The sequence below is a fragment of the Chelmon rostratus genome, chromosome 17 (assembly GCF_017976325.1).
Source record: "Chelmon rostratus isolate fCheRos1 chromosome 17, fCheRos1.pri, whole genome shotgun sequence".
Taxonomy (NCBI): domain Eukaryota; kingdom Metazoa; phylum Chordata; class Actinopteri; order Chaetodontiformes; family Chaetodontidae; genus Chelmon; species Chelmon rostratus.
The window spans coordinates 12,073,424-12,083,293 of record NC_055674.1 but is presented as its reverse complement, the minus strand read 5'-3'; the positions used below and the strand labels follow the sequence as shown (position 1 = coordinate 12,083,293).

Below are 9,870 nucleotides of genomic sequence, written 5' to 3'. Positions count from 1 at the left end.
AAGGGTCAAGGAGAAAAAAACTCACTAGAAAAACAGTTTATTGCATTTGGTGACATGTTTTACATTTATTAAGGAACAGTAATGTTTACACGGTCAAATATTTCTTTATGTTACTATCAAAAACAAGTCCCCTTTCAATATAAGTTTAGAAAACAATAATAAGAATAAAAAAAATTAAAGTACAGCAATAAAAGTACATGTAGGCTCTGTAGCCTGACTGGCTTCATTTGTTGTTTCATCATAAGGATAAGTAGGTTTTCATAGTTTGTAGAAAGTATATTTAATATACAACCATTACATTCTCTACTTTACTACACACGTTGTTTTGTTGCATATCAATATGTATACACGTTCTTCTTCAACTGCATTTAATGTTGCTGTTAACTCTTAATTCATTTATTTTTTAAAACACAAATATAATATCCATGAAAATACTTTTTCTTTAATACATAGTTGGACTAAACTATCTACATTGTAACATAGAAAATAGCAAAAAATTGAAGAAAATATCAAGTGCATAAATGTGAATGACAGTCCATCTGAACTGGATCTACAAACAATCTGAAAATAACATGATACTATATATGAGTATAAACAGAGACTTAAGTTTCTTTTGGAGAAGCACTTCAGTGGTAGAGTAGCAAATTTAGTTTACATTGTTATTACTCTGGGTATCCAGAGTCAATCATAGTCCACATTCATTTATGCGCAAAAACTATCTTGCAATTTTTCTGGCACTTCAGTTTTATTTTTTAGTACACTTACATACATAGATACACAAGTATAAGAGGGGAAATGTAAATATCAAACTCTGTCACATCTTACAAAACAAAACAATACTCATGTCACGTGCTTCAACATTTTTTGTTTCGTCTTTTACAAATATTACCTACTTGACAAACTTTTACAAGAAGGCTTGTGTGAACTGATCTTTTAATGAGCCGTTCTTGCTCTTGGTAATGATACTAGTCCAGTGCTTCAGGAGGCTGACATACAGCCATATGTGGCTTGAGGATCAACTATTTTTGCACAACAATGTTGCAGGCGACAGGGCCTCTAAAGGTAAACCCCAGGTAGAATGTGATGTTCTCATTACCGTGAGGCATCGAAAGTACATGAAGAGGCTTCAAACTGAACCTCTTTTTCTGAGGGCCCTCAAGGTACACCACTCCATCTTCAGTCCATCCAGACACACATTTCAGCATCTCGGCAATCTCTGGCTTTTTCCAGGCCTCACCCCTAAACCACTTCATGCGTTTCTCAGAGACTGAGAACCCTTTTGTGACACTTTCAAACTTTGTCTTGTGGACAAACTTATCCAACCCATTCCCACTGCCCAGAAAAAACAGGGTGTAAATCCTTCTTTTCCGCTGAGGAACGTCCTTCCGCTTGGTCCAGTAGCTTTTTTCCAGGTGTTCAACAGCAGACTGCACAATTTCATATTTTCTTTCTTTCTCAAGGTCTGTGTCATGATCCTCTGGCCAGAATAGCAAGGTAAGCAAGAACAGGGCACTTGGTAAACATTTCCTTTTGTCACATGGGAACTGACGACAAAGTGCCTGAAGATCGTTCAATAGAGCTTCCTGTCGAGGCTGTGGTGACAGACAATTCAGAGTAATGTGGGTTACTATGTAATTGACAATATCCTTTTGGCCAAATTTGGCATTTTTGGGATTGCTGGGGTAGTAAGACAGGATGGTCTTCAGAAGAGATACTGTATCCCTCTTGTCATTTAGCTTGGAGAGGATGGATGTTATGTTCCCCCCGCCAAGGTGGTAGATGATCATGCGTTTTTGGAAAGAAGTTAAATTGACTGATTTCCCCTGGTTTAAAAATGCAGTTGAATAACCTTCGCTGAAGTACTTCCCATACTCTGAAGATTTTTTTGCCAGCCAGGTCAGTGGATGACTGATCTTCTCTTCAGGACTTTCAGGGGTACCTTCTTCATCCAGACCAAAGTCTGTCTGGAAGTAACTGAGATCTTCTGAAATCCATTCCAAGGCATCTTCCATTGTCTTGTGAAGTTTTTTCAAACGGTCATGAAATGGTTCCCAGGGACCTTTAACCTCCTCCGGTATGTATTCTGTTAACAGGTACTTCATGCACTCTGAATGGCCACTGGTTTTGTTTGCAAACACGTGTGATGAAGAGATCAGTTTGAGCAAGCTGCATCCAACCTCAACTTCAGCAAAAAATCCGGAACTGTTGACATTTTCCATTTCTGCATCAGCTGCTTTCTCACATTGTTGAAAACACTCCAGAGCTTTCAGCGCAGTCTCCACAGCATCTGCTACATTTTGAGCTGTCATTGGTACATTGTCATTTTCAATAGCCTTGCATTTTGCTTGGAACCATTTTTTGTACACCTGCCCTTTTGTGTCAAGTATATACGAGTTGTTGGGCAGCTGTTTGGCTGCTGTCTCTGCCCATTGTTTTGCCTCTTCAAACTTTTCATAAGTATAATGAAGGCGAGCAAGTTGTTGTGCAATGAATGGATCTTGATGGAAACGCTGGAATGCTTCTTTGAGTAACTCAAATGCTTTGACTGGCGTCTTCTCGTTTTCACGCACATGCTCAATCAGAGGAGAGAAAAAACTTTTGACAAATTTGTTTCCCTTGCTTATTATGGATCGCGTTATGAAAAGGGCTCTCAGAAATGACAGATATTCCTCCCTTCCAAATCTGTGCTCGAAAAACACATTCTCACAGAGCAATTTCATTGCCAAACTGCTCTGGGTCTGTTGGCTTCCCAAAAGTTGTTGGAGAATTTCTTTTGCAACGAGTGGGTGGATGATTCTGATTGATTCAATGTGCGTCTTTTCATCTCTGAGGTGCAGGAAGACTAGTTTAGCCTGAGGGCTGAGTGATTTCTCAAACTCATGATGGCGAAACCTTTCCAAGTGAAAGATTAAGGCAAGGAAAGCTTCACAATGGGACTGTGAGATGAAAGAGTTTTGAACGTAAGTGTTCAGCAGTGCTACGTAGAGAATGAGCTGAGTGACACGAGATCCAGGGTCAATGTCTTCGAGCAAATGTGTCACAAACTGTTGAATGTAATCCTCTTTGAATCCTTCACTCATTAAAACAAATGTGAGGATGAATTCAGGCTCATAGCATTTCTCAAGCACTTTTCGTTTTCCAGAGAACTCTCTCTTCTCTTGAGGAGACAGTTTGTGAGTGACAGACACATTCTGTAATGGAGACTCCTTGCATTTCCCCTCTGGATCATGGGATCGTCTGCAGCTCAACAAAATGAAACAAAGAGTTCCATTCTTGATTTGTTTGGTGATAGCGGCAACCTCTAGTTCATTCCTCAGATCATCTAGGTATTCTTTGTCTGAATCTTCAATGAGGAGCAGCACCGGTAGACACCTCTGTGGGTCTTCTTCATATTCTCTTAGTTCAACAGCATGTTGTGCAACGACAGCAGCCGGGTATGAAATCTTCACAACTGCACATCTTAGATCTTTCCTGTGGTCCCACAGCACTTTTCTTGCCACAGTGCTTCCACCGCTTCCTGGATGATGGTAGATGTTTATACTACTCACTGGAGCATCATCTGCATTGCCTTTCGACGCGTCATGGAGAAGTTTGGAAGCTTCATGATAAGCATCTCTTTTAATTATCTCTCCAACATACTTACGATCAGCAAGCCAGAAATTCAGCCAGTTCACTCTCCCACCATGATAGAACTGGCTTTCAATGTTTGCTTTCTCCTCATTGATGAAGTCTTCACTTGTTTCATCACAATGATTAACTGTCAGAATTTCCAGAGAATACATCTGCTCCTCTTTTTTTGTTTCAAGACAACATGTCCCTTTCACAAAGACTGGCAAGTGTTTGCTGGTACATGATTTGACGAGTTGTATTTGCTGCAGAGTTGCATTAACGTGACTCATTTTCATCCCAACAATACTGGACTTTTTCACAGTTTCTGTTCCACATGACCCCTCTGCAAAGCTTTGCCACTTCTGGAAGTTTCTCTCTGATTCGCAGATGCAAATGATGTCTTCATGGCCTTCCATGTCTGTGAAAAACTCATTAAAGGTGTGCAAGAGTGGTTTCTCAACTGGTGATGTGAGAAGAAAAATTACCTGGAGAGTCCCCTTTGGTAAGATTTGTTTACTGATCAAAGACACAGATTCCCGAAGGAAAGTCATTTTTGTCTTGATCCAAGTCATTTCATCACATGGAGTTTCATTTCCTTTGAAGTCACTACGGCCATTACAAAAGATCCAGCTGGTTTGCTCAAACAGATGCAAGTTGCTTGTGAATTCTTTGATGGTCGTGTCACCAGACATCCTATAGCTCTGCAGAGAATGCATGTTTGCAACATGATGCTGGCGGTACTTATTGCAAAGACCCGATTTGTTTGAGTCTGGGTCAAAGTCAAACACGCAGAATATCTTCATGTTAAGCAGCCAGTCAATGTTGCAAAGGTCATCAGGTGTGAGTTTGTTTGTGATTACTATGAACCATTTTTCCTTTTCAATGAATTTCTTCCCACTCGTCAGTAGCATTGTGAGTTTCCTTCCGAGGTCTTGGCAGGAGTTTGGAGCATTGAGGAACTGACTTTTCTCAGCTTCTTCTCTTTGAGCATCCCGATCTTTGACTCGCTGGTAAAAATCACTCAGCTCTTTGTCAGTCACTGGCTCAGTTTTTGAACCCACCCTCCGCAGGATACTTTCTTTCTCAAATTCTATTTTGTTAGTCGTCTCCTTGAAGTTTGGCAGACGAACCACATAAACCTTGCCCTTAACAATACTCATTGAAGGCACAATGTCAACCTCTATCACAAACCTCTTTTCTGTACTTTCTCGATCCATAACCTCAATGAACCTTGGTGGCCGCACACACTGGCGTACATGCTCCTTGTCAGAGGGGATACACCTTTCGATGTAGTCCAAAGCATCTACATAAATGTCTCTCTCTCTTACAGGGACACCAATTATCTCACCATGCACGTATCCTGCATCCTCCTTACTGTCCATCACACCAAAGTGTATTGTGCCATTTGATCTGATATTCATACAGCCAGTTCCAAATTTAAGAACCTCTTTGGCAAACTTAGCCTGGAGTCTTGTGCGATCCAATGTAGCAGCTTGAGCAAAAGACTTGAATTCATGGCATGGAGATGTCAGATTAAAAGCACCTGATTCAGGTTGCAGGACTCTGTGCTTTACATATATGAAGTCAATCCCTTCTTGATCAAATGGCCGTGGTCTGCAGTCTTCCTTTGAAGTCAACACACATTGTTCCTGAGCAGTTTGTCTCTCCTTTAAGATACTGTGATCTTGCTGAGTCTGTGCCAGAGGACCTTCACTTGTTGTAGAAAGAGGTTGGGCTGATTTTTTATTAATGTCTTTCTGCTCCAACTCAGTTTTCTTGCCACTGGTGGGCTTTTTCTTCTCTTGAGTTTTTTGCTTGGTGTTGATGAGCTCATCTCGCTTTTGAATGATCAAATGAGCAGGCCCTGGTTTCATGCAAATATCTCTCTTCAGAAAGTCCTCATTCAGTGCAAGAAGGACTTTTCCATCTACCTCGTACTCATAGAGCTTGTCTATGTACTGGTCTTTCACTCCAATAGATCGAAGCCACGTGCTTACTTGAGACTCTGTCCAACTCTTGGGTGATTGGTCAAGTTCATCAGCTGTATTGGGGTGGGGGGCAGAAAAAAGCAATACATTTTAGTATACCGACATAAACAGATAAATAAATAACAGAATCAGAGAAGCACTTCAGTTCTCTTCTACTCTTCAGGGATATTTGTGGATTGCAAAGTTAGAGATGTTCGATGATAGTAGCACGTATTCTAAATGTGGACAATATTCAAAATGTTCTATTTTGTCAGCAGATCCCATTAAAAAAAGTCCAAAATGAACAATGTGTTAGTCCATATTTCAATATTTTCCGACTTCTCTGCACGGCCTATGGCACTTGGCCCCAGGCATATTAATTCCTAGCGAAGACTTAAAATCTATTAAGGTGTGACTGTTTTTTCTTTTTTGGTAGCCAAACAAGCTGTAAACATCACCTTAAAAAAATGATATGGTAATCAGTTTTAGCAAATGTAGAGTTTAGTTTCCAGTAGGGGTGCATGATAATTATCGGGCCGATAACAGGAAATTTTGACGTCATTCCGATAAATCCGATATCATGACGAATAGCCCTGATAACATATATTTTTTTGTCAGCACGTGCCTCACTCCCACCATGAGACCCGAATGGCCTACAGTGAATGCTGTGTTCATGTGACATCAGCATGAACAGAAAAACTCTTGGAAAAATTAAAGAATACCACCTCATGCCAGAAAACAACTTGTTAACTCGGTCATAATTTTGGTAGTTGCTGACTTCAATTGATATTCACCGTATTTTTTGACATGCTATACATAAAAAATAGAAACATGAACTTAAAAAGGCTGAAAGAACGACTAGCAAATGAGGGAAATTTACGTGACACCTTGAATGCAGCATGCGGCACAGCGTGCTTACGATAGCAGAGTTAGGACTTATTCAAAGTTTCCGAAGAAGACAGTTCGCTGGTTATTTGCAACAAATGTCCAAGCGAGTTCCACAAGGAGGGAGAAATAGCACAAGCTTTAATACTTCAAATGTGATCAGCCACCTGAAACATAACCACCACTTCATTGGAGTTTGGAAAGCGTATGAGGACACCCGGGCGGCTAAAGATGCAAAGGAGCCAGCTTGTGTCAGTTCAATATGCACTGCGCATTATTTTTTATTATCATTGAGGAATGGACTTTTTCCAGTTTGTTTACATAGAAATGTTTGAATCTATCAGTTCAAGTGGCCTTTATTTTTTATATCAGTAAGTAATGCACCTTTTTTAAATTGATGTATCAAATAGGTTTGTTTGATAGCTTTAAGAACATGTTTGAGAGGCTTGCCAATAGTTTTTCATTGGAAAAAATAAACTCTTCATTTAAAGAGTCAAAACTGTTTGTTAATAGTATTGATGCCACGATCTTAGGTATATGTGTGTGTTATCGGTTATCAGTATCAGCCTTTAGGAGCTGAAAGTTATCGGTATTGCTTTTAAAAAAGAGTTATCGTGCATCCCTAGTTGCTAGCCCTGGTTAGTTTCCATCCTCCACCAACTCCTGAGGGAAATATCTGACTCTTTAGCTGCTAAATGTTTCATCTAAGTCACCAGATATTTGCAGAAGAGTAATGTTGTGGTGTTTAAAGCCAAAACAATGCTGAACAATGCTACAATGCTCCATATAGTTGAGGGGAAGTGCAAGGTTGGGTGGGTTTGTCACCTTTCAGCCATTACACACAATAATAGGACTCATTTTTAATATAAAAGTACTGATTGGTGCAGCTTTAAAAACAGGTCACAAATATAAAGTGTAATTTTTTTCTTAAAGAAGTAATTTTTTTATGTTTGTGTGTTTTTCTACATTTGTCGGGGTCCTGACACCAGAGGCCCACTCATGGTGTTGGATCCACCAGCTTTGTGGGGACCAAAATGCTGGACCCCTTAATCATTAACTTTTAGAGTGAAGACTTGTGTTAAGGTTGAGGTTAGGGTCAGAGTAAGGGTTAGGCAATTAGTCGCCATAGTTAGGCTAAGTTTACGTAATGTTCCCACAAGTGATGGAAACAATGGCACTGCACTGCATCAAGTGTTTTTCTATAATATTACACAGATCAAATCTCATATAGAGAACCAAAATACAATTCATAATACAGTGTTGGTAGAGCTAAACCTGCGGTGTAAATAGGTATATTTTAGGTATTAGCACTTTAAAAAGAGAGAAAAAAAATCAAATATAACAAATTTCAATGCACAATACTCAAGGCACTACACTCTATTGCAAGTACTGAAAAAACTGACTTGTACTCACCCATGACTTTCTTTGTCTTTTTGTCACATTAGCAATTTTATTGTTTACTTATCACCACCTTCCACCTGCAAATGAAAAGATTATACAGTTACATTCAGTCTATTATCATCTATGTAATACCCATCCCACCCACTGCCTGTTCACCCTGCCGCCATCTGGCAAGCACTTGCCACTTATCTGTATACGGCATTCAGTAATACTCAATTTCCAACCCTGTGTCCAAAAAAGTTGGGACACTGTGTAAAATGCAAATAGAAACAGAATATGATGATTTGCAAAACACTGAAATCCCATATATAGTTGAAAATAGAACCAAGAAAACAAATGCAACATGAAATTATCACCTACTGTTATTGCACCATTACTTTTAGCCTTGGTGGCCCAATATATTTGCAATTGTTCAAGACCAAAATGGCCTTGCCCTAAAAATGACTTAATTCCAGGCCTGAAAATGCCTCTTCGATATGACCGGCTTCTGAGGAGCATTTGTAATATTTTAAATGCTGTTTTTGTGCTGTGTTGAATATTGTAAATAATTTTGATCCCTGAACCTTGATCTTGGACACAGAATATGTGGTAAAATGGCTCACAAGCAGATTGATCTTGTCAAACTTTGTGAGGAAACTTTCAAACTCTCACTTCACAATAAATCATGGTGAGAGACTACCCTGCCAAGCTCCAAGCAAAACACGGTTTAATTACCGTCTTCCTGATGTAATGTCACAGGTTAGCCTACCTCTGGTTTCTCGCAGTTTTATTTGTGTCACGATTTAAAACACACCCCCTGCGTCTTTTATGGCAAGATGGCATACAGTTACACTGGTTAGACCACTAAAACAGGGAAATAGGTTTTCAGGTTTTAACAGACACCCCGTTCAAACCCGCTTGAAACATCAACGGGAAAACAAATTCAACAATCCGAACACATAACATACACACTTTAAACACTTACCGGTTTTGTCCCTAGAAGCTGCAACCCGGGCGGTCCTTCAGGAGTCTTCACGGTTCGCCTATAAACTCAAAGAAAAAAACAGTCAGTCTTCCGCACAGTTCACTGACAAGCCCACATAACATAGTTCAAGTTTACCGTTTCATGCAGCCTCAGCTCCTCACTGCCCCAGGGAGGAAAGAAGCACCTCCCGCACCGAGGACACGACTTCCTACTTCCCCCCTGCCGGCGCAGCACTCCCTTAAACCAGCAGCAACCGCGCGCGGGTATCGCACCCCGGACATGTGTAACTCGTTTGGTTTGACGTCAAGGCTGTTTCTTCGCTGTGATTGGATGAGCAACACGACTCTCCGCCCCACGCAGCTCAGCCCTGCATGCCATCACAGTCGTACACAGGGCGGCTTTATGCTCCTCATCGAAATTATTCAAGCTCAGGCACTGATTTTTAGGCCAGTATGGATATCAAGATTTGAGAGTTGTAAGAAAAATAAACAGATCCTTGCTGGACAAACTCTGTAATGGTGACAATTTCTAAATGATCAATTCCTGTCACTACTGTAATTCCATGTTACTTATTGCCTTACTTTTATTCTGAGAACGATACTTATAATATCAGTCAACCGTGTTAATGAACTTATGACTGTTTTTCAACACACTGACTTCTAATTGTTGATTGTATATCGTTTCATCTTCATAATATCAAATTATCACTTACTGTTACTGCGTCATTATTTTTAGTCTTGGTGCCCCACAACATTTGTACTTGTCAAAGGCCAAAGTCGCCTTGCCCTAAAAATGACTTCAATATGACTGTTTTCTGAGGAGCAACTGTGACATTTAAAATGGTATTTTTTTTTTTAAAGAGTCCGACAAAATATATACAAGACAATCCTGCGTTGTATATTGAAAATAAAGTTGATCCTTGAACCTTGAGCTTGACCACAGAATATGTGGTAAAGTGGCTCACAGTCAGGTTTATCTCTTCAAACTTGCTGTGGAAACTTCCACACTTTCACTTTCATTTCACCTCACTTCACTTGCACTTAA

General features: G+C 39.9%; 1 protein-coding gene across 1 annotated transcript; it reads right to left on the bottom strand.

The window, feature by feature from the left end:
- Window positions 1–32: 32 nt before the first annotated feature.
- samd9l (sterile alpha motif domain containing 9 like) lies at window positions 33–9,083 on the bottom strand. Its single transcript, XM_041956422.1, has 4 exons — window positions 8,962–9,083; window positions 8,827–8,884; window positions 7,875–7,939; window positions 33–5,650 (listed from the first exon to the last, which is right to left on the bottom strand). The coding sequence occupies exons 3-4, from the start codon at window positions 7,876–7,878 to the stop codon at window positions 1,020–1,022; spliced, it is 4,635 nt and encodes a 1,544-aa protein (XP_041812356.1). The 5' UTR covers window positions 7,879–7,939; window positions 8,827–8,884; window positions 8,962–9,083; the 3' UTR covers window positions 33–1,019.
- Window positions 9,084–9,870: the final 787 nt, after the last annotated feature.